General features: G+C 38.2%; 1 protein-coding gene across 2 annotated transcripts in view; it reads right to left on the bottom strand.

Annotated features, from left to right (window-relative positions):
- Nucleotides 1–25,640, bottom strand: part of Ncam2 (neural cell adhesion molecule 2) — a 465,089-nt gene extending 439,449 nt beyond the window's left edge. The window contains exon 1 of one of the 2 annotated variants that reach the window (XM_060370676.1): nucleotides 25,359–25,640. In XM_060370676.1, coding sequence (XP_060226659.1) covers nucleotides 25,359–25,413 — 55 coding nt within the window. In that variant the 5' untranslated portion in view covers nucleotides 25,414–25,640. The remainder of the gene's footprint in view (nucleotides 1–25,358) is intronic. The other variant, XM_060370675.1, reaches the window with a different exon arrangement.
- Nucleotides 25,641–26,180: the final 540 nt, after the last annotated feature.

Below are 26,180 nucleotides of genomic sequence, written 5' to 3'. Positions count from 1 at the left end.
ATGACATTTAAAACTATATGCTTTCTTAATTTATTTTTCTTAGAAAATTCGGAATTCAATATAGTGTTGATGAAACAAGTAGCTACTTGAGCTTTCTATACCATTGTATTTCTTATTTCTCACGTACATTCTTCAGTGTTATGAATACTTCTTGGCAGGACACCAACATTTTACATACCTTACCTCTTTGTGAGCAGCCCTCCACTGGCAACCTATTAACCATCCCTACGATAGTTATCATTGAAAGGTCTGATGGAAGACTGGAACTTTGTCTATTTTTTTTTTCAATGCAGTTTATTCAGGAACCTTGAACAATCCTCGGACCCCGGGGAAAGCCAGCCCACAGCTTAAATAGCCTCTGGGTAGCCAACCCAGGCGTGCCACGTGGGCAATGCAGATAGGTCCACATACATGGAAGCAAGCCAGATCCTCGGCCTTAGCCAAATGTGGAGTTGTTCGTGACAGAGAGCACTCACCATCGGGAAGGTGGAAGGCGGAAACCAGCTCCATCTTTAAGGCATAGCATTCCGCAGCTCTCTACAGTTCCCCCTTTTTGTTTTAGACGCATCAGGCAAAAGTAGAGGTCTGATCTCTGATATTAGAAATAAATTGCATACAACATGAGAATTTTTCCTGTGCTGCAAATCTGTCTAAACAATTGTCGAGCTATATTTTAGGTAAGTGGACTGGAGAATTCTATTTTTCACCCATGATTAAGGAGGAAGCCATCTTTCCCGCCAAGCACATAACTCAGTGCCCTCCTTAAATCTTTTTTGAAAATTGCATTGGCATTTATTTATATTATGAAATAATAGGCTTCATTATAATATTAGAGGAGAAAATAATGTTACAGACAAGTTGGAAGGATCACTGAAGATAGAGCAAGCAATTACAAGTGGCTTCTCTGTGGCTTAGTTCGTGAAGGAGGAACTGGCACCCTTCTGACAATGACTGGATTGATCAGGAGTTAAAGCAGAAACCACTGTGCCTGCATCATGCTGCAAAATTAGAACATAAGGGATGCCAGAGTAGGGACTCTGCCAAAGTCCAGGAAGAGCCAATAACTACGTAGAAGCTAAGGATGGAGACGAGTAGAGGAAAAACTGCAAAGAAGATAAGCTTCAGGAGAGCCCAGGTAACCAAGCAATGAGGATTACGCGTGTAATCCTTGCTCCTAGAGGGTTGAAGTGAAATGATAGCCAGCTCGTGAATTCAAGAAGAGGGAGGCCCGGACAGAGGGCCAGAAAGAAAGGGAGAGAAACTGGATGACCAGAATTTAAATGTGAAGCTGCCAAATTTCAGTTTTTCCTGTGAATTGATATTCATCCTGTGCCTCAGACTCAGAAAAATATTTTAAAATTAAATGACACATTCATGTTCATGAAATGCAAATATAATTATAAAATATTAGAATTTTAAATATAACAAGGACAGAAATATACATACATACATACACACATACATACATACATAAATACATACATACAAGAAGAAATTTAAGCTTCATGACCATGTAACAGGATTGGAAATAAAACAGTAACAAAATTATTTGAAGAAGACACTATATCCAGAACAGAATTCAGTCTCTAACACAGACACACATACAGACACACACACACACATACACACACACACACACACACATGCACTTGTGCACTGAAAAATATTTCAGACCAACAGTAAACAGCCATTGACCTTGGTGTTTGGAACTGTCATGTGCAGGCCTGAGTCAGTTTGGTATCAACCACTGAGCCTGAATGCTTCAATAGCCTGCTACAAGATGTGAATTCTAAACATTTTATGGGGGGAAAAAAAAAAAAAAGACTGCTCTGACCAAACCATGAAGAGTAAACTGAAAATCAAAGAAATGGTTTTAAAAGACCCTGCTCAATGCTGCTGACAATAAAGAAAAGCTCCTCTATAAAAACCTTTCACTACCATGAAACTATGACTACACAATAATAAAGCTAATAGGAGCTACCTAATGTGAACATTCCTTGATGCAATCCCACTTATTTATCCTGTATACTTGCAAAATTAGGAATAGCTTATATGATAAACATAATCAAAATATCTTTAAAAAAGCCCTTTATACAAGTAAATTTGATTTTTGTCATCAGAAATAGAAGTAGATTGTCTATTTAGCAATCCCCAAAAGAGACCAAATAATACACGTTGAGATACAAAACAATGCATAGCTACAGCATCATGATTTCATCCTTATAGTGACACACAAAAATGATAAACAATTTTTTATCAGCTTTGTGACAATATTTGCTGTCTGTTGAGCATAGCAGTGAAAAAGAGGGTAGAATGATGTCAGAAATGTAGCTGCCTTCATCTCTTCAATGACAAATTGGGGAAATGAAATGAAGGGTTCTATTTTGTTCATACAGTTCAATCACAGTCACTAAGCTGGAACCAAAACCCTTATGCTCCAAATGTTGATTTTATTTCCATTCACAGAATATGTTTTGATGGAAAACATCATTAACTGTGAACAGTTGCATGCCTATTTGTTTTAAAAATAAGGTGGGTGAACTGTTCAATTGCTCATCTTAAGAAACAAAGACAAGTCATATTGTTTTGTAGTCTTGAAGAACTCAACATGGACTAATTAGCTTACAGCTCCTTAATGTGTGAACAGTAACTAAATATTTTATTTATTGAAGCATAGTTCCCTTTAGATGTAAAAAAAATAAAAAATGATTAGAAAACACTTTGAAAGAAATCAGAAAATATTTTATATGGTATTGAATGATAATGATATTAAAAGTTATATTGATATTATATGTGTAATTATATTTGCAAACACATGCACAAAATATATGTCCATATATACCTAAACGCATTTATAACCATATTATTTCAAAAGTGTGTTTTTATATAAAATTATATATATATAGTACAAAAGTTATCACAGTAGGTTATCTGAAAAAAACAGCACTGATGAGAGTACCCATCGCAAAAATGAACTGAATGAATGTCTGAGAAGAGAAAGCTGTTACATGTGCTTCTGTGCACCAAATGCCTCAGTTATTGATTTTTATTGCTCTTTATTTTATTGACCTGTTTAGGGGATAAAAAGTAATACATACATATATACATACCCACAGATACACATACATCCATAACTTAAAAAAAATACCCTGTGACAGAGATGAGGAAATGATCTGGCTCACATCCCCACCGAAAGTTTAAACTAGGGCAGCGATCAGCATGTCAACGTGCTAATACCCATCTCAATAGTTCCTCTGTCTTCACAGTCAATTTTAAAATCAATTCTTATTTTCAGTTTTAGCTTTTCCTATGAAAAGCTAGGTTTTCCTATGAAAACCTAGAACACCTAGGCTCCCAATTCTGTGTTTTATCCAACTAGTTCATGGCTAAAAATTAAGTAAATAACTTTACTCAGTTGTTTTTCCTTTCTTTCTTTCTTTCTTTCTTTCTTTCTTTCTTTCTTTCTTTCTATGGAATTCTATCATCTGGGATGATGTAAAACAAAGATGATAAATATATGCTTCAATATTTTAGATAACTTTGCAATCATCAGTTATAAGTATGCTATTTGGGTTTATACACTTTAATTATTCCAGAATTTTCCTGTACTACTAGGCATTAACTAGACTCATGTGATGTGTTCATAAAGTCTGCAAAGTAAAAACAATCCTATATTCACATCAAAATTTAGCCACTTCACACTATGTCACCTAAGAAAAGTTCTCATTACATCCCTTAGTTAGCTTGGTTATCAGTTTTAGAATGCTACATATAGATATGGGTTTTAATTAAGCTCATGATAATAGCTTCCCTAACTGAATGCTCTGGTTCTCACCTACTTACATAGAAAGAGTCCTTGTTTCAAGCTTAAACTCAACAAGGTAAAACCATTTGCATCATCAACCACCTCTTCTCATGGCAGTTCCGCATGGAGAAGACTGCCCTTCTGCCAACCAGCTAAAGTCCAATTCCAACTTGGCCAGGAAGCACCTTGGGGAATTTGTTGAGTCAATTGACCTCAAAATCTCTTTGTTTACTCATGTGTAAAGCAGAATAGACAACCAAACTATATTTGGAGAATAATACAAGGCCACACATGCAGAGCTCATAAACACTGCTAGTGTTTTATAAATATTGGCTTCTGAAAATGATTTTAATTTTCTGGCAAAATAGTCTTTAGAAAAACATGTTGGCAGACACATTGACAAACAATTTCCCCCTTGTCTGACCTCTTCATTCTTCACTCCTATGTGCATCATGACTGATCCTGGTCCATTGTCTATTTCAAATGAAGCAATAATAGAAAATATCAATTTCAATCTATAGTAACCATATTAATGTCTTCCTCCTCAATTTGTATTGGTCTGTGCCTATTCATAGGAAATTATTCTACCAATGAGAAATAATTTGACACCACCAAACAGAATATACAGATGTTCATACCTACCATAGCCCAATGAAGAATTATTTATTTCTTTTTTAACTTGAGATATGATTTATACAATGTCAGGTTGTTCTGGAGCTAAGTGTTTTCTGAACAGAAATAGCCCAAATCCTACGCAAAACCCTGTAATGCAAACTGCCTATAGATGGTCACTTACAAGCAACAGAAGACACTTATTTTTTATACATTCTAAATAGTACTTCTTTTAGATGCTCCTAGAAGCATTCTTAAACTGATATTTCATTATGAAAGTATTCTCTAAGTCAACCACAAAATGGTCACATATTTAATTATTAATAATTCTAATGATTCACAATAAGAAAAGCCATTTGAAGAAGCAATATAGTTAAATATTTATATATGGCATAGTTCTTAATGAATTGTACTAACTAACCTACCTACTTAAGCCGCCCAACCATGAGGGTACCATAACCCTCACTCCACCATCAACAATTGCTACTGACCTCCTCCAAAATCATTTTATAAGTCATTAAAATATATACTTGTTTACTCAATAGGCCACCACTAACCTTGAGTGTCCCGTTCAAAAAAATGCCTTGATATATAACATCAATAATAATATAGATCTACTTGTTTTCATTTTTGGAAACTTTTATGCGATTTTCTGTAATGTCTATACTGTTTCACAATCCTCCCAACTATAGATTCCGTTTCCTCCCAACTATAGATTCCGTTTCAACCTATCCTCAATGACATTTGTACTATTGTTGTAGGTAATATGTATTTTATGTACCAAAAGTAATATCAAACTGGTTTTAAATTTTTGTTTTCCATGATGATCAATGCTATTGAGATTGTTTCCATCAACTGCTTTCTAACTTATAGGTTATCGTTTGGGAACCACAATGTCTAAATTTTGTCCTATTACTTTTTATCAACACTTTAATAATATCAAACCAATATTAACTATGCTGTTTCTTCCTTTCTTCTTTCTTTCCTTCCTTCCTTCTTCCATCTTTTCCTTTCTTTACATCTTTCATTTTTTTATTTTGATGTTCTTTATGTGTTTAAAATATGGATACATTTAATGCTTTATCATTTATCACAAATATATTTTGTATTTCGCTTGAGTTTTAGGTTAATAATAATGTTGTTGGTGATTAACTTTGCTGTTCAAAGCATTTTTGTTTCACAGAACTTTGCTTAGCTATTCTTGCTTTCATTGTTTGTGGTTTAGACTCATATAATCCAGTGATTGCGGTTAGATCTTTAATTGAAGGAAATGAAATCTGTGCCTTACCGATACATATTCACTGGCTAACTAATCACAATGCCTCCTGAACACCTCAGGATAGATGGTTAGCCTGTATAAGACCTGTAGAGTGTAATACTATTAAGTCCAAATAAAAAAGGAAATACGGTCACCTGAAGAAATATAAATAGCCCTATAGAACATCATAATATGTGAAATTAGCCAAGTATAGAAAGACAAATATGATCTCAATTAAAACTCATAAAAGATGCAGCAGCTGATGGAAAGAGATGAAGAGATCCATAGCCAAACAATAGGAGGAGTTCTGGAGTCTTTTGGAAGAGAAAGAAGTATTGAGGAAGCAGAAGAAGTCAAGAACACAAGAAGATCTACAAATTAAAATAATCTGGGTCTATGGAGGCTCACAGAGACTGAACCACCAACCAACGAATAAGCATAGGCTGGGCCTAGACCCCTATACAAATGTAGCAAATATGGAGCTTGTACTTCTACAATTAGAGGGATACTGCATCTGACTTTGTCACCTTCCTTTGGATCTCTTTCCAAAGGGTTTCCAAAACCCGTAGCTGGGTTTCCTCCTCTTGCCTTGGTGGGAAAAGATGGGCTTAGTCCTGCTGAGTCTTGATGTGCTAGGGTGGGTTGGTACCCACGTGGGGGCCTCCCTTTTTCTAAGAAGTGGAAATTGCGGAGAGGGATGTGAGGATGGGTCAGGGAGATGATAAGCAAAGGTGCTGCAATCAGGCTGTAAACTGATTAAATAAACAACTAATGAAAAAGAAAAAAATCTCATGAAAGAAAAGAATAAGACACTAATCAGAAAGAGATAAGAAAGAGAAATCAAGGAGATGCTGGATTAAAAGTATATGGCTACACTAAAATAAGTTAAATAATTTTCAGAAATTACTGTGGCCTATTATGGATATAGCTAATAACAACAGACTGCATACTTGAAAGTTCTTTTTTTTTTTTCATTTTTCAACAGGTTAAGTTTTTTTTCTTTTTTTCATTATTATAATCTATTACAATTTATTCAATTTGTATCTTTGCTGTGGCCTCCTCCCTGGTCTCCTCCCAATCCCACCCTCCCTCCCTCTTCTCCACCTCTGCTCCTCCTCCCCTAGTTCTCCGATAGAGGAGGGCCTCCTCCCCTTCTCTCTGACCCTAGCCTACAAGGTCTCATCAGGTTTGGTTACATTGTCTTCCTCTGTGAACTTGCAAGGCTGTATCCTATAGGGCGAGCTGATCTATAACCCGTGCTTCTGCTTGGTTCTCCCTTTCACTTTAGCCTTCCAGGCAGGCACATCTCCAAGCACACTCCTGCCCTTGTGTACTTGTGCCTGTGACCTTCCTCACTTAGCTGCATCTGAAACACTAACACCCACTCTGAAACCGGTGGAACTCTCTTATCTTCCTGAAGAAAGCTCTTAAGAAATTATACCCTACATGATCACAGCACAAAAAGATAATCATGTGACTATTTTCATTTGTTTGACTAGTAATATCAAAATACACTAAAACACCATTTTGTTCCCTATAAATACATGCAATTTGTCCTTGTTACTTTTTTGGGTTGGAACTGAAATGGTCAGAAATCAAAAAGTAGAAATCTTCCTAGCACTGGTTTTCTCTGTTCAGAGATACCTTCCTTCTTCACAGGATAACGCTTAAATCAGTAGAATGACAGGATTTCATCTTACCATATGCTACATAACATTTTACTTAAAGCAGTTCACCATTTTTTGGGCCATTGTTCAGAACACCTCCATGTTATTGAATAAAGAAATTAAACTAATTCGCATGAAAATATTTAGTGGAGTGACTGGAAATGTTCCCCTTCATCTAATTGATTCAACAAATATTTATAAATGTAGTGTTTATGCAGGAAGCAAATTTGCATCTAGCCATTTCTGTGGATTGCTGGGCTTCCGAAATTATCATGCAGGTAACTATGGAAGATCAGATTTTGTGTGAGCAACATCCAATGCTTTTTTAGATTATGAATAAAACTCATCTCTTCTCTAAATACACATTTTTCTTTCTCTCTTGAAACAATGCTGATCTTTTCTCTAAGTACTTACTTTTCTTTCAACCCAGTTCTCTGTGTGAATTCTGCTTGGAGGTGAGATTTATTGGGTAGTCTTAATTATTACTTGTGAAAACTGAACTTCTCCTGCCACAAAATGACATCCATATGCATCAGTTGAAAACCAGAGACATCCAATGAGTGATGGAGGTGTGAAAGGCAGCTGAATAGCAAAAGTTAAGGCAAAGAGACAAATAATTTCCCATTTCCACTCATGTGAAATAGTTTAATATTTTAAATTTCCAAGTTTGAGTAGGTATGTTCTGCTTAAAGAGCTCATTGTTCTTTTCTAGAGTCCACCCTTTGCCTTCAAATTTGGTGATTTTCTTGTTTTTAATTACTGAGTAGTATTCCATTGTGTAAATGTACCACACTTTCTGTATTCATTCCTCCACTGAGGGACATTTGGGTTGTTTAGAGGTTCTGGCTATTATGAATAAAGCTGCTACAAACATGGTTGAGCAAATGTCCTTGTTGTGTACTTGAGTATATTTTGGATATATGCCCAGGAGTGGTATAGCTGGATCTTGATATAGCTGGATCTTGATATAGCTGGGTCTTGAGGAAGCACTATTCCAAATTGTCTGAGAAAGCACTAGACTGATTTCAAAAGGGGCTGTACAAGTTTACATTCCCACCAGCAATGGAGGAGGGTTCCCCTTTCTCCACATCCTCTCCAGCATGTGTTGTCACTTGAGTCTTCGATCTTAGCCATTCTGATGGGTGTAAGGTGAAATCTCAGGGTTATTTTGATTTGCATCTCCCTGATGACCAAGGACATTGAGCCTTTCTTTAGAGTTTCTCTGCTATTTGATATTCCTCTATTGCAAATTCGCTGTTTACCTCTGTACCACAATTTTTAATTGGATTACTTGATTTGTTGCTTTTTAACTTCTTGAGTTCTTTATATATTCTGGATATTAGTGCTCTGCCAGATTTGGGGTTGGAGAATATTCTTTCCCAGTCTGCAGGCTGTCATTTTGTTCTGATGATAGATCCTGTGTGAGGTATCCCAGAAGCAAAAAGACATACATGGTATATATTCACTTATAAATGTATATTAGACACATAACATAGAATAAACACTAAAATATGTACACCTTTAAGAAGAAGGACCCTGGTAAGATGATCAATCCTCACTCAGGCAAACGGGAAGGACATCAGAAGAGGGAGAAAACAGGGAATAGGACAGGAGCCTACCACAGAGGGCTCTGAAAGAATCTATCCAGCAGGGTATCAAAGAAGATGATGAGGCTCACAGCCAAACTTTGGTCAGAGTTCAGGGAATCTTAGGAAAGAAGGGGGAGATAGAAAGACCTTCTATAGGAGGAGATAGGAGACAGGAGCTCCACAAGAACAGCAACAGGACCAAAAATTCTGGGCCCAGTGATCTTTTCTGAGACTTATTCTCCATTCAAGGACCATTCATGGAGATAACCTAGAACCCCTATTCAGATGTAGCCAGTGGCAACTCAGTGCTCAAGTGGGTTCCCTAGTAAGGGGAACAGGGATTGTCTCTGACATGAACTCAGTGACTGGCTCTTTGATCATCTCCCCCTTAGTGGGGAGCAGCCTTACCAGGCCACAGAGGAAGACAATGCAGCCAGTCCTAATGAGACCTGATAGGCTAAGGTCAGAGAGAAGGGAAAGAGGACCTTCCCTATCAGTGGACTTGTGGAAGGGCATGAGAGTAGATGAGGGAGGGAGAATGGGAGGGGATAAGGGATAGGGCTACAGGTGGGATACAAAGTGAATCAAATGTAATGAATAAAAATAAATAAATAAATAAATAAATAAATAAATAAATAAATAAAGTCATTGTTCAATAAGAGCTGCTCAGTGTACAAAAAAGAACATTTTTGGTAAAATATGTCACTATGATATCCTGGAAACAGGGACTCAAAAATCACAGTAGAAACATAGAATGTTGCATAATACTCTGAATTCAATGCTGGTAAATATTATTTTAGGGTCATGAGAATAATAAAGTTGGACATTTAATAACTATTTTATGTATGGAAGTTAGGATTCGCATAAGCCAGGGAAGGTGAGATGAGGTCATTTGATAACTTTTTAAATTAAAAGTCATCTATCATCCCTACAGATGCAGAATGAATTAACATTATTCCTTTGAGGGGGCTTGGAAATGACATGACTCATCTAGATTAACAATTAAAGTGATGATGATTTAGACAAAATTTGAGGGAGAGATGAAAGTAAAATTGGTGAATCAGCAGTACTATTTAATCATTAATTGAAAACTGTGTTTGAAGTTAAAAGAATCAAACCCCCAAAGTGGTATTATTAGAGGAAAAAAATGGTGAGCAGGAAAATGAATATTTTGCAAAGATGTTCCAAGGAATCACAAACTGTACTCTGAACAATTAAATGCTTTCCTCTGAGGATGTAGTCCTTGAAAAGCCTGGAAGAAAACCATCAAAAGGAGGGTGGGGTGGATGTGGCTTCCAGTTAAAAGAGGATTTTAGAAGTTAAATAAATTTCATCATAACATCATATCATGCACAAATGGGGGGAATTTGATATTTTTCTTTACCTAGCTGTATCTCTTTAATTTCCTTTTTTGTGCTGAATACTGAAAATACCATCTGACATGACAATATGGACAGCAGAAATTCCATATTGTTTCACCTACAGTGAAGAGTAACAGATGGCCAATGCCCGCTGAAAGATGGATAGTAAGTTACCTCCAAAGATGATTTCCTGCATAGGTTCCAGTACCAAGTGGTCAGCTCTGGACATAAATAAATGTGAGCAATGCTCAACTGAATAAGTAGGTCGTGTGTGTATGTGTGTGTGTGTGTGTGTGTGTGTGAATACATGAACATACATGTAACAGTAAGAATCAAAGAAGAGATCTTGATTTGGAAAAGGAGTGTGAGAGGACCAGGAAGAGCCCTGGAGAAACGATGGAGGGCTAGGCATAAAGTCACTGCAGTGCTTATATGTAAAAACTTCTCAAAAATAAAATTATTTTTAACATTGTAAAAAAAATCAAAAAGCCTATTAAAAATAGGTTAAAACAATTAAGTATTATTTTCTCTTTTCTTCTTATAGTAAAATTTAGAATTCGTTTCCAAAAAATCAGTGAGTAAATTAACAAAGTTTATTCACCTACCCAGATTGTGTTGATTTTAAAGACCTGCTCCATTGACATACTAGACAATTCTTGGTGACAATATTTGTATTTATCATACTAATATAATGTATTATATTGTTCCAATTATTTTATTTTTTGTAAATTACATACATATATCCTATGCATATATATGTATTTTAATATATGAATTTTTATATATGAATTTTAAACTCCATTACCATATCCTATGCTTTACATATATAGGACTTTAAATGTTAACATTAATGAATGAATGAACTTTATTCACAGTCAAATTACTTTTCTGTGAGAAAATAAGGTCAGGGATAAAGTAGGCTAACCATGTTACTCATCAAAAGTAAGTAATCATTCCTAATTTATTGTAAATTCACGGTCTGTCAAGTTCATGGTAGTGATATAAACTAAACACTTGAAATAAATACCCAGGCCAACGAAACATATATTCCCAACAAACAAAACCATTACCTAAAACCAAGATCAAATATATTTTAAAATAAATGTGCTACTTTGGTTTGCCATTTCTAGTTAAGATATAAATATTCACCCAGTATTTATTTGGTAAACAGCCATTGTTTTTCCAAGAATACACATTCTGATTTACAATGAAGTCTATAATCAAATACCTCACATATAAAGGGAAGCAAGAGTGGCAAAGCTTAATGCCTTTGTGGTGTTCACAGAGAAGGCAGCTATTAAGTACAAAAATTTTGACAAGCTGAATGCAAGAGCATTGCAATCTTGAACAGTAGCAAGTAGGTAGTAGATAAAAATTTATACATGTTAGAAGAATGAATGATTACATTCACTGGTATAGGGTTAAAGCTATGGCATAAAGAAATGTGAAAAACTCCAGGTTAAAGAAGAAAGGACAGAAAGGTATAAAATGCACAAGCTACAAAGATTTTTAAATCTAGGAATTCACAACAAGTATATTCAGACTACATCATAACACACGTGGAATGTTAACAAATAGGATGGTGAAAATCCCCCAAATTTAAGAGCATTAGTTCTAACTTAAAGGTTCCTGTTAGAAATAGCCCTTGTTCCCCTTACTATGGGAAACCAATTGATTACTGAGCTATCACGGGTCACATCCGAGCAGAGGTTCTAGGTTTTATCCTCTCATGGTCTTCGGTTGAGTTTCCATCTCAGAAAAGACCCTGTGCCCAGATATGTTTGGTCCTTGTGGAGCTCCTATCCTTTCCACATCAAACTCCCCTTCTTTCATATGGTTCCCTGCACTCTGCTGAAGGTTTGGTTATGAGTCTTAGTATATATTTTGGAGCACTGCCAGGTAGAGTCTTTCAGATGCTTTCTGCAGTAGACTCCTGTCATATGTTCAATGCATATCCCATTTGTCTTTCTAAATGAGGACAGATCATCATACCCCGTGTCTGCTTTCTTGATTATCTTCTTTAGGTGTATAGATTTCATTATGTTTATCCTATCTTTTAAGTCTATATAAGCAAGTATATTCCATGTTTGTCTTTCTCCTTATGGGATACTTCACTCAGAATGATCTTTTCTAGATCCCACCATTTGCCTGCAAATTTCATGATTTCCTCCTTTTTGATTGCTGAGGGGAACAAGGACTATTTCTAACAGGAACTCAATGACTGGCTCTTTGACCTCCCCACCTCCCAAGGGGTGGCCACAGAGGAGGACTTTGCAGCCAGTCCTGAAAATACCTGACAAAAGGGAGTCATATGAAAGGGAAGGAGGTCCTCCCCTATCAGTGGACTTGGAAAGTCGCAGGGAGGAGATGAGGGAGGGAGGGTGGGATTGGGGAGGGAATGAGGGATACAGCTGGGATACAGAATTAACAAAATGTAACTAATGAGAAAAATAAAAAATAAAAATAAAGGTTCCTAGTATATGACATGGGGAGGTATATCTCTAATTAACATCTCTAACATCCCATAGAAACAGTCCAAAAGATATTTAGGGATCATAGAATACAAATTTATAAACTCGAGTGAGAAGTTATTTACAAAACTCTTTCATTCATGTTGGTCAATCAAATACTGAAGCAAAAGCAGAAATATATTTTAAAAGTGTGAACTATATAGAGTGACAATTCATATCAATATTAATTACTTGTGCTAGAATAAGTAGCTTTGAGAGACAAAGCATTTCATTGTAATTTGGTAACAATTTTCAAGTTAACTGTGTCCTTCAAATTGGTAAATTAACATTGTCATAAGAGTCTCCTGTTAAGTCATGTCTCATAGTGTCCATTGCAAGCATTTTTATTATTATTTATTTTTTACTCTATTATTATTATCAATTTATTGATTTTGTATCCCAGTTGTAGTCTCCTTCCTCATCTTCTTCTGATCCCACCCTTCATCACAATTTCTCCCCTACCGTTCTCCCTGAGTCCATGGATAAGGGAAGTCCTCTTCCCCTACTGTCTGACCCTAGCCTTTCAGGTCCCATCAGGACTCCCTGGATCCTCATCCTTTGTGGGCTGGTTAGGTTGCCCCACCAGAGAAAAGTGATCAAGGATCAGGTAGCAAAGTTCATGTCAGGATCTGTCTCTTCGCCTCTTACTAAACGTGAAGACTGAGCTGTCTATGGTCTATATCTGAGCAGGTAGTCTAGGTTCTCTCTATGTATGGTCTGTATCCGTCTATGCAGTCCTCCCTAGGCCTTATTTTTTTTTCTTTGTTGGTCTTCTTGTGTGGCTTCTGTTCCCTCTGGAACAGGGTCCTTTTATATCCTTTTTCTTCCATAAGACTTCCTGCGCTCTGTCCAAAATTTGGCTGTAAGCCTCTGCATCTGCTTAGATCCCCTGCTGGTTGGAGTCTTTTAGTGGACATCTGTGGTACAGTGGAGAAAGGGGAACCCTCCTCCATTGCTGATGGTAGTATAAACTTGTACAACCACTTTGGAAATCAGTCTGATGCTTTCTCAGAATACTGGGAATAGTGCTACCTCAAGATCCAGCTATACCACTCCTCAGCATATATCTGAAAGATGCTAAACCATACAACAAGGACATTTGCTCAAGTATGTTCAAAGCAGCTTTATTCATAACAGCCAGAATCTAGAAATAAGCTAGATGCCCCTCAACTGAGGAATGGATGCAGAAATTATGGTACATTTACACAATGGAATACTACTCAGCAACTAAAAACAAATATATCATAAAAATTGCAGGCAAGTGGATGGAACTAGAAAATAAAAATCATCCTGAGTAAGGTGTCCCAGGAGCAGAGATATACATGGTATATATTCAATTATAGGTGGATATTAGCCATATAACATAGGATAAACATATTAACATCTACAGACCTAAAGAAGCTAAATGACAAGGAGCACCCTAGTGAAAATGATTAACTCTGTTTAAGAAGGGAAAACAGGATAGACAATGGATACGGTAGAAAAGAGGAAACAGAACTGGAGCCTACCACACATGGCAAACTTTTTAAAACATTGATTTTTACTTTTAACTTTCATTGATTGATCATTATGGTGTTGTACCTGATGTGAATATATATGTATAATCTTATTAGCACACACAGAAATAGACAGATAAATATATAGGTAAATGATAGATATTTAGATAGATAGATAGATAGATAGATAGATAGAATTTTATGATTGGATATGAGAAAAAATATATAATTATCTGATATGAAAAATTCAGTTTCAACAGTTGGAACATTTCTTAATTTCAATATGTAGAAAGTTACAGATATAAAAGGTGACAGCTTCCAAATACAGGTATGTGTTTCTGAAAAGTGTGTAACATATAGCCTTTGTATGACCAGTTCTTTACATGATTCTCATACAAAACACACAACACTTATTTGTGTTTTAAGAAGGCATTTTCACTACCCTATCTGTTCATGGGCCTTATGTGCTGTGTTGTATGCTCAAGAGAATATTGTGACATTTGCTGTTAGAAGGCAAAAATGAAATTGTTCTACCTGGGTAATGTGTTCAATATTTTTGATCTATAGAAATCTATAGATTAGGAAAAATATGATGTAAAAATAATCACAGGGCCCTATATTAAAAACATTACAAATCTTTCTTTAATGGACCATTTCCTTTGTCCATTTAATTTAAAGGAATGAAGATTACAGCTCCTCAGTTATTGACGGCTTACTCTAGAATGCACCATAACCAGGTTCAATACCCAGCCTCACTTCACATTCACACATACAGACATGAATGTGCATACACATACACACATTTTCTCTCTCTCTCTCTCTCTCTCTCTCTCTCTCTCTCTCCAAATCTCTTATTAATACATAAAACAAAATCAAATCTCATCTGCATATTTTGCATGCAGACACATGCCTCTGTTATTACAGTAGCACATGCTCAATCTCAATAAACTCCAGTATTATAAATTTGTAGAATAAAAATATCAAATCTTATTAAAAAATGCAGTAAGAGGGAGAACATTGAAATCCCTCAGAAGTCTGTGGTCCAGCCTTAACAAGAGCACCATAATTGTAATGATGATGTTAGATAGGAGCTGTTTTTTACATAACAGTTTTAACTATAAGCTATATAAGTAAAATTTCTACTGGTATTTGCACCCAGTTTTTGCATTGTTATTATGATTCAAGGCATAGAAAGCATTCATAGGGAAGTGAACGTTTTTAAAGAGTGAGATAGAAAGAAATGGAGGGGACAGGAGCTCCACAAGGAGACCTAATTAAAGGTGCATGAGTGAATTTTCTTCATTTGGATTTGTCTTCGTACATTGCTATTGCTTTCTCTTTTGCTGAGAAAGCTTTCATTTCGCCATTTCAAAACTAAAGAACTGAGTTCACGCCAGAGAAAACCCCTGCTCCCCTCATTAGGAAACCCATTTAGAGACTGAGTCTATGGGTTACATCTGGACTTGGGTTTTAGGTCCTCTACATGCATGGTCGTTAGTTGGGGTATCTATCTCTGCAGGGTCTCCAGAACCGAGTTTTATTTGGCTCTGTTGGTCTCCTTTTGGAGCTCCTGTCTCCTCCAGGTTTTTCAATCTTTCATTTCTTTCTTAAAATTCCTTGCAGTCTGTCTAAAGTTTGGCTATTAGTCTCAGCCTCTCCTTTGATACACTATCAGAAGAGGCTTTCAGAGGCCCTCCTCCTGGGTGGTACAGCCTTACTAGGACACAGAGGAAGACAATGCAACAAGTCCTGAGGAGACCTGATAGGCCAGGGTCAGATAGAAAGGGAGTAGGACCTCCCCTGTCAGTGTACTAGGAGAGGGACATAGGGGGAAAAGAGGAAGGGAAGGTGTGATTGGAAGGAGACAAGGGAGGGGGCCACAAATTGAATAAATTGCAATAAATGAGAATAACAATAATAATAATTAAAAATTAAAATAATTAAAAACTAAATAACTGGGAAAATACTGCATGGATCAACACAATTTTACACTATTGAACATTTCACTTTTTACCTTTAGTGAATTAGGATAGGTGTGTCAAGAAACATAGACTATAGCAGAACCAACTGAAATATAGCTTGAACACATTTAATGATAATTGACTATAAATTTGGGATGGCAGGCCAGAGAACACACTTAAAAGCTCTACACAAATCAGTCACTCTCTATCTCAGGTACATCATCTATGAAATACGATTTAATCAGGAATAAATGAGGTAATGAGTCAAGTACTCACCACAAGTTACACAGCATAAACTTGGCACTCAAAAGTTAAAATTCTATTATGGAAAAAGAGGGAGATAGAAAGACCTGGATAGGACAGGAACTCCACAAGGAGAAAAACACAGTCAAATTACCTGGACCCAGAGGGGCCTGCAGGAACCAATACTCCAGCCAAGGACCATGCATGGAGAGGACTTAGACCCATGTTCAAAGGAAGCCCATTGGCTGATTAGTTTCCAAGTGGGTTTCCTAGTAAAGAGGTACAGCGGATGTCTCTGACATGAACTCAATGGCTGGCTCTTTGATCACCTCCCCCTGGGGGTGTGCAGCCTTGCCAGGCCACAGAGGAAGACAATGCAGCCATCCCTGATGAGACTTGAAAGGCCAGGGTCAGATAGAAGGGGAGGAGGACCTCCTCTATCAGTGAACTAGGGGAAAGACATAGGGGAAGAAGAGAGAGGGTGGGTGGGACTGGGAAGAGACAAGGGAGGAAGGGGGCTGCAGTGGGGATACAAAGTGAATAAACTGTAATGAATAATTATATAAATAAAATTAAATTAAAAAGAAAATTATAGGAGGGGCTTATGGGGGGATACAAAATGAATAAAGTGTAATTAATAAAAGTTAAATTAAAAAAGAGGGAAAAGAGGAAAAAAAGAAAATTATAAAGCAATGGCAAAGTTTGAATCTTTTCCAAATACCATACCTGTACTAAAATTAATTAAAATATAAATGCTGATTCAAAAATGAGCCAAATACATAAGAGTGGACAATTTTGATGGTAAAAAGTACAAATAATTATGTAGTTGTTTTTTTTTCAAATTGTAAATAAATTTATAACTATGTGCCTGAATTATACTTGAAAACTTTATAGTTAATTACAAAATAATCAAAATGGCCCCAAATATTACTTTGCTGTATTATTTTACTGAAATATTATTCTTTCTGTCAGATAAGTTCAGCACTTTAAATTCTACCTTCTTACCAATATTTCAAATTAAACTTACAAAAACCATTTTGTTTTCACCAAGGTTAGATGGTTCATGCTTTGATCCCAGCATTTGGGTGGCAGAGGCCAGTGATTTCTGGGAGTTCAGGGCCAGTTCTGTCTACATAGCAAATTTCAGGACAGCCAGATCTTCATAAGAGAGACTAGTCTAAAAAATATAAAGATAATATTTAATAAAAGATCTAAATTTATTTTTAGAGAATCATGTCTATGCCCACTAGTTCCTTCTTCTTCTGCCCCCTCCCCTTTCGGTCAATCTAGTACATGGCCAGTAGCTTTACAAACATCTTTATGAAGCTGCTTTCCCATCCAATAGCCTTGTCCCAAAGGTCCACCTAAGTATCAAACTCAGCTTGGCCTCAACTGCTTCCTGCCTTACATAGCCACAGTATCCCATCCTGAATGCCATGATTGACTTTTCCAAACCATCCAATGGATTGGACAGCTAAATTTATCCTCAAACTGGATATATAAATCCGGATTAGTTCTGTAATTAGGACAACCGCAACTTTTTCTAGAATTTGTTCATGTTGTTTCCCCCTTCTCCTATACCACTGTCTTCATTTACACTAGCCATGCTGAAGTGCTGTGCTGCACTGAGGAAAAATATGGGTTCGTGACTATAGGTGTGGCTTTGGGTGTATTTTAAGACCAGACATTTGTGTTATGAGTGTCTTGGGTCACCCTGAGGAAAGGAAAGAACCTGGGGATGGGAGAGTACTGCACAAATGAACTTCGCAATGAACAGTCAATGAATTTTCTTTAATATAAGGGAAGAATGTACCACAATTTCTGTATCCATTCTTCAGTTGAGGAACATCTAGTTTGTTGACAGATTCTCACTGTTATGAATAAAGCTGCTATGAACATAGTTGAGCAAATGTCCTTGTTGTATGTTTTAGCATCTTTTGGATAAGAAAGAGACCTACTCCTCATTCAGAAGGGCAAACAGGATAGACATTGGAAGTAGGAGAAGACGGGGAAAAGGACAGGAGCCTTCTACAGGGGGCCTTTAAAAGACTCTACCCAGTAGGGTATATCAAAGCAGATGCTGAGAGTCACAGCCAAAGTTTGGGCAGAGTTTAGAGAATCTTATTGAAAAGGGGGAGATGGAAAGACTTGGAAGGGACAGGAGCTCCACAAGAAGAGCAACAGAACCAAAAATCTGGGCAAAGGGTGGCCTCCAGAGGCTGACCAATCAACCAAGGACCATGAATGGAAAGGGCCTAGACCCCCTGATCAAATGTAGCAGTTGGGCAGATCTGTTTCCATGGGGGTTCCCTAGTAAGGTGAGTAGGGGCTATATCTGACATGGTTTCAGAGGCAGGTTATTTTTTCAGTGGACTAAGGGAGGGACATAGAGGGAGGAAAAAGGAGGAAGAGTGGAACCAGGAGTAGATGAGTCGCCAGGAGGGGGCTACAGCTGGGAATCAAAGTGAATAAATTGTAATAAATAATGATAATAAAAAAATAAGGTAAGGAATGAATGCCAAGAATTTTCTATGACCCTTGAGTAATCAATTATATGATATCCTCTGCTATTTCACATTTTGCTCGGTGTTTTATTACCTTCTTACACATATTTGGTTTTTCCAATCTATATCCTTTTATTTTCTCAACTACTAACATGGAATAATATTCTCTATGAATCCATATGCATGAAGATTTTTCAGAAAGAAAATAAACATAAAAAAACAGACAATTAAATATAAAGAGTTATCACTAATTTACAAATAATGACTAACCATAACTGATATAACAAATCAGATTACTACTCTGTATTTCCACATCTTTTCAATAAAAAACTAAAATCTCCATATAGTCTTAATAAACTTGAGTTACAAAGAATATAGTTACAAAGAATATAATTACCTTATACACCAGCCAGCAGTTGTTAACTTATAAACTGATAAAATGGGACCAAATTAAAATGTTTCTTTGTGCATGCCTCGAGTGGGGTGTGTGTGTGTGTGTGTGTGTGTGTGTGTGTGTGTGTGTGTGTGTTTAGGGTTGGTTGTTCAGAAAGATGGATGGTTGCTTTTTGAAGTGTTGGGGATCAAATCCACTATCTCATTTTTAGTAAACACATACACTATCAACTAAGCCACACCTATTGCTCACCCTCATATTCTCATATTTCCAACTTTTTGAACCCCTCCACTTTTTAATTTAACAATCAAACCATGGACATTAACTTGTATTTCGTATGCTTCTAAGTGTGGCTACACCAATAAGAGCATATTAGACCTAACAAAATCCACACACTTAAATGAGCTGATACTCCCACTCCCAGATGAAATCAACAGTGTGTAGCTCCTCAGCTGGGGTTCATGAGCATCTCCCCACTTCTTGTCAGAATTATAGTATGTTTGATCTTTGCTGTGGATTTGTGAGTTCAACCACCCTATCTTATTCATAAGGTGTATTTTTTTTCTCTTACACTCTAAGTTTTTAAAGCTACAGAAAAGATTGGTGCTGTGTAAAGTGAGTTGAGCATTTGGAAAGTGGAGCTCTAGTTGTTGTCCATTTGGTATTCTATTTGATATTCCTTTAATTCGCTTAACCTAATATGTGACTAACTGTCTACTGTAACTCATAACTTAAGACCCTTTACTGACATTATCTTGCAAATTAAAACTTAAGACATGTGTCTTGTGACCATACGTGGAGCCCTGTACAGTTGTTCATTATACAACATATACAACTGCCTTAACACTTTTGCCTATTCTAGAACAAAGCTGAAAGAAAGAAAGAAAATTCAGCGATGAGAGAGCCCCAACTTTCAATGAATTAGAGAATGTTTGACCATATAAGTCCTGATGAATTTCTAAAGTTGAATAAGTGAGATATTTCTGTACATTATTAAATTTTATCTGTATGCTTATTATTGAACATAATGGACAATGCCTTGCACAATATGCTTGGCATTTCACACTGTGCTTACAGGTGTCACCATCACAACTGTTCCTCCTGGTTAAGCATTTGGTTCAAGCAGTGAGATGTGCTCACGTCAAAGTTTTAAATGAGGAAATAGCTGTTCTGAGAATTTTAGTTGTTTCTTCAAGGTTACCAGACCCCTGGTAGCCTGGGCTTTATGCCCTCAGAGCCAATGAGTTGGCCTGTCCCTGTAATACAATTTTAATAATACACAGCCAATACCCTAAAATCAAACTAAAGTCCTTCAAACATAGCTTTCCACGTCTATGATGATGATGATTCTTAGCATCTTTAACACCCCTCTTTATTTAATTCTAGAAAAGTCTGGCCCCATGACGTCATAGCCTTCTAACATGACTAGCAGTACTTGATTAACTGATAGAGGCACAATAAACATGTGTACCTCAGAAAAATGCTGTCATCTATTTAGCATTAGCACCATTATAATTTAAAACAGCTAAGATCCTTTAAAATGTTTAAAAGGGTACCAGAGTGAACTACACGTGTTCACTGAACAATTAATGACAGTTTAACTCTGTTAAATGGCAGAATGTTACTTTTAATAAAAGTGCTGGTTTCTTCTTAATGTGTTCTCCTATCATGTAATTTGGAAAATTAAAACTAATTTATAATCATTTAAATAGTCTTAGCCTCAATATAATTGGCAGGATATAAAGATGCAAGAAATTCCGAATTTTCTGAGTGCAATAAAGCCAGAAAATCAAATAAATTTCCTTTATAGAAGTACCAATATTATTTGAATGATTTTGCATATACCAAGAGACATATTAATGACATCATCGATAAAAATAAGAATTTGACAATAACAACAAAAGTGCAGCTGAGACTACCTCCCCTACTTACTGAACACACTCTTCTGCACTATTTGAAGTCCACTGTTACAGAGACAATGACCCCTAAAGAACTGTAAGTTAAATGATTTCTCCAATGTCAAGTGCCAGAGAAAGCAGCAGGACTGGGTCCAGAGACTCCTATTGTGGAAGCTCTACTGAGCCCTTCAGCTCCTGCATTTAAAAAAAACAAACACAAAAACAAAACAAAAAAAAAAAAAAACCAAAAAAAAAAAAAACAAGCTCCACTTTTGATCGGGCTTCCCAGCTTCTGCCTGGGTAGCCCCTTTCCCTGCCTCACAACAAACCAGCACATCTGAGAAAGAAGGCCATTTTATTTACAAAATTATATGGAGCTTGACCTTTTTCCTTTACTGAATGAGGTTCTTTTGTTCCCTTAATTGCTTCTCCTGTAAGATACTACATCTGAGAGAACCTCAGTCCCCTGTGTGGATGTAAAAACTCATCTGACACCCGGGACTCTCCAACTTCTCCTATTGCTCACCGGGCTCAGATTCAGCTTGAGAAATGAAAGTGAGAACAGCAGGCATCAAGCCGGGGAGGGAATCCTCTGGGTTGTTCACTGAGGGAAAAAGGGAAACACACACACACACACACACGTGTGTGTGTGTGTGTGTGTGTGTGTGTGTGTGTGTGTGTATACATATAATTTATAGAACCTATCTTTCCTAAGTTAACTGGACATGCAGTTGATTCAATAGAAACCTCACACAAAGAGGATGCTGGCAAAGAATTAGATCAGGATAGACAGAGGTTTTAAAGAGAGGCCATAACTGTACAGCATTTGTGCAGTTTAGCTAGCAGGCATCCACACATCTGTGCTGTCTTCAGAAGGTACATGTCTCTAATGGACAATTACTTACTAACATTTGCCCAGGAAGAATAAGTGAAAGTCTACTGAGTGGGCATTTCACAGATCACTTCCCCGTGTGTTCGGCTTAGGATGCTATGTGTGGCTGACATGAATAGAAAGAGAGTAGAGCAGTGTTTCTGTTTTGCATGTGTAAACAACAGCAACAGACTGGCATTAATCATATTAGATGATCCTTTTAAAAACACTAAAATGGTTTAAAACATGAAAAAAGTTTCAGAAGAAACCCTTTCCTATTTCAGTTTGGGAATTTGACTTAAAAATAGCAAATGCCCTGCTAGTGAGAGACTCACTCAAGATTTATGACAGCAGAGGCTGTGACCAAGTCTTAAATATAAGGCAAAAATAATTGCACAAGTTAAAGAATTGCAAGTTTCTTTCAATGGGCAACTAGGTTTGGAGTTGACAACCCTCCTTCATTAGATATTAATCCTTCAGTGGAAGTGGAAGGCTTTTAAAGGAACATTTCTATTTCAATTTTTAATAAAAAGCTCTAACTGGCATGAACAATAACATAGGACTGAAAGTAAAGGCTGGAGCTATTAGGCCTCGTTAGCTAATTACAGTATTGGCATCCACTTAAGTTAGTTGGTTTTTCACTTGGGTCATTTTCTTCCATTCAACTGTTGTGGTTCAAAACGTTTTGACTACTTAAAAGGGAATACATCATAGTTGCCTTTCCCCAGTCAAACTGTGGACCACTTTCCCAAGCAATAGCTTCAATCATGCTTCATAAAATTCCCTGCAAGTATATTGTTAGAAACATAAATCAGCCAGCTGAGGCTTTAGTATTTCCAAGGCAAGCCTGAGGGTCACTAGCTGGTAGGTATTCATGGCTCCATCAAAATAATAATAATAATAAATAAACAGAAATGTGAGTTACAAACAGTTCATTAAAAGAAAAGGAAAAACAGCTCCCAGTGGCATGTCTGAGACTTGCTGCTGCACCCTTAATTAGAGAAGAAAACAGCAGCCTAGAGAAATTAGACTCCAGGATAAGGACTTCTGTTTCCAGGCATCTCTGACTTCATTATGACACACGGCACAGCAATACTACATGCTTGTTCAAACAAAAGCTAGTTTCCCCGGATACCCAGCTACGGCTCTCTCCATGTCATGCCACGGCACTAGACAGAGAGATTTCCTTTACAAAGATGCTATCCTCTGCCCTGTTTCATTGACAAGGAATATGGGTTCCCCTACAGGCATGCTCCTTTCCTTGCACTGTTCTCTATAACCACCCTGTGTGCTGATTATGAACCAGCTGAATCACAGTTTCTCATACATGTTTCCCCGAGAGACCCACAGTGTACCTGTCTTTGTGCACTGTTTGTACCTAGATACTTAAACATTCCAACCTCTCTCCCGTCCCTGAATTCCAACACTCTTCGCATCAGCAATGATAAATGCGCAGACTCCCCAACTGAGATGATTTTCTCCAGACAGCTCACTGTAATCATCAATCTACACAAACTTGCCCCATATTGCTCCACACTACACTCGCTTAATTGCAATTGCATCTAAGTTAACATCTCAGACTGTTTCTTCGGATTCAGGAATACCTGCCTGTGTTGTAAATGAACAGTTAAACACAACCAACACCCTTCCAGCAATGACAGCTTCGTGCCCTGTCGTGAACAAGTGCTTGCTGATCTTTGCAAGAGCAGAGACTGAATTAATGAACGAGACTAATGTTAGCTTCAGATGGATCTTTGTGCAATTTTTTTTTCTGAGACTGAAACATTACCCATCCTATATTAGAATGGGAGAAAGAGAAGCTTGCTATTGAGGCACTTTGTACATGAGAGCACTATCCGGCATGTGCATTCTTACTTCAGGACATAAAAATCTGCAACTGGTCGTGGTTCATCATTGACTAACAATGTGCAGAAGGACAGAGAAAGGAAGGTTTTACATCCAAAATGCCAAGCCCTGCTGAAGAATGATAGAAGGACAGTGTATGGAAGAGCAGAAACAATCATTTCTTGCTTAAAATGGAGTTCTACCACCCCCTGCTGGAGCAAAAGAGTAACAGTGAAGAGGTGAAAAAATGCTTAGAACCGGATTTGGAGATATTTTAACTTATCTCGAAATTTACTAATTCCATAGAAAATGCAGCACAAATAACATGGCTTTTCTATACTTTCATCCAACTGAAAAATCATGAATATCATCTTTGCCTTTAAAGACTTCCAGCATTGCACATTTTGGCATTTTGTCTCCCCAATTAAATGTCCAAACTTGTCTGGACAGTTGAAAACGTTTCGAATGATTGTGAATATATTTTATGTGAACGTGCACATTGTAATCCAGAGAGATAAATGCATGTCATCATCTATATACAGATTATCAGAGATTGCTTCCACCAGCCGTCTCTAGGGTTATTCCACCATGGTCTTTTTTTTTCCTACCCCACCCCCCCAAAAAAAGCACCCCCATTGCTCCACAACCTCCCAAATCTCTTACAGGTGTAATTCATATCGAATGCTACGTGTTTGTATTTCTGCTACATTCACAGGAGGGTGTGTGTGCGGGGAGAGGGGGTCACAATGAACGCCCGCGACGCAACCCTAGTTTTAGCCATTTGCTGTCTTATAGCATCTATGGCCCCTGTTAGTTCCCAACATAAATAAGCCATCAAACGTTCACTTCACAGTCAAGAATTGGGGTTGGGGAAAGAGAAAAGAATGTCTGAAGAACTGAATTTCTTGCACACCACGGAGATTTTTGATAAACGACTTTCTTTAATGCTGATAGTTTTTTGCCTCTTCTCTAAAACACCACCGTGCCCTTCCCTTCCGCAATCTCAGATATTTAACTACGACTACACACCAACACACTCATCCAATTTCGTGTATTGAGAGAGAAAGCCAAAATCCCGGCAGCAGCAGCAGTTTTCCCCCCCGGATCTCTTTCACAGCGATGCCTATCTCCAATTTTGCATGGTCTCCCCTTCGAGGGTCTTTCCAGCACACGGATAGAATCTGGGGGGCGGCCAAAAAGAAAGAGCTAAAATGCTAACAGCCTCCTCAAGAAGCACCGCAACTTTGGTGCCTTCGTCCCCGATGCCCGGGCACCTCGCTCTTCGCCTCTCCGGGTCGGGTGGAAGGGGGAGGGAAAGTAAGCCAGAAAGCCGCACACTCCTACCTTGCCCGCTACTGACCAGCAACCCGAGCAGGTAGAAGGAGAGGAGGAGGCTCATGTTCAGGACGTGACACCGGCGGACAGTTCCAAAGTTATTAAGTCCAGCCCCGGAGAGAGAACCTTCCGCTGCCACGGCCGCCTCTGCCAGCCCGCCGCCGCTCCCGGGTGCCCCAGCCGCCCGCAGCCCGCGCGCTCCTCCTCGCAAAGTGACTGCAAGCTCCGCGCCTTGCCGCACTATATCCAGGCGGCGGCGGCGGCGGCAGCAGCGGCCGCCGCGGCGGCAGCGGAGCCGGCGGGAGGAGGCGGGGGCGGGACGGGGCGGGGAGGCGCGGCCCCGGCGGATCCCTCCGCGCGCACGCCGTCCTAGCCGGGTCCGCGCGGCCCCGGGATTCGTCCGCAGTGGAGCCCCAGCTAGGGGTTCGAGCCCGCCAGCCGCGTGCTTAGATGTGCCGATGTGAGGCCACCCCAGGAGAGAGCAAACGACCCGAGGCAGCTGGGCTCCCGCTCAACATGCCGATGGTGCGCGCTCACAGGTCATTCCACGAACGGGAAAGCCTGGACACTTGCAGCCTCTTGATCTTCCAGCCCTTGCAGATGCTGCGGGGTTGCGGAGCGCTGCAGGAGGCGAGTCTCTGAAACACAAAGCTTAGAGGGCTAGGGAGGTATACATCCCTTGGTTCCTACAGAAAAGAGGTGACAGGGTCTGTGTCTGCCCTGTACTGAACCCCAGTGTGGCTTGGCATCCTAGGCGCTTTGGACACTTCCCTTGATTCCTCCCCTGTGGAGAGGAAAACAACTGCCCTTTAAGGTGTCCTACTTTAGATG

The sequence above is a fragment of the Meriones unguiculatus genome, chromosome 17 (assembly GCF_030254825.1).
Source record: "Meriones unguiculatus strain TT.TT164.6M chromosome 17, Bangor_MerUng_6.1, whole genome shotgun sequence".
Lineage (NCBI taxonomy): Eukaryota > Metazoa > Chordata > Mammalia > Rodentia > Muridae > Meriones > Meriones unguiculatus.
Note: the sequence above shows the minus strand (reverse complement) of the source record. Positions and strands in the feature narration are given on the sequence as shown.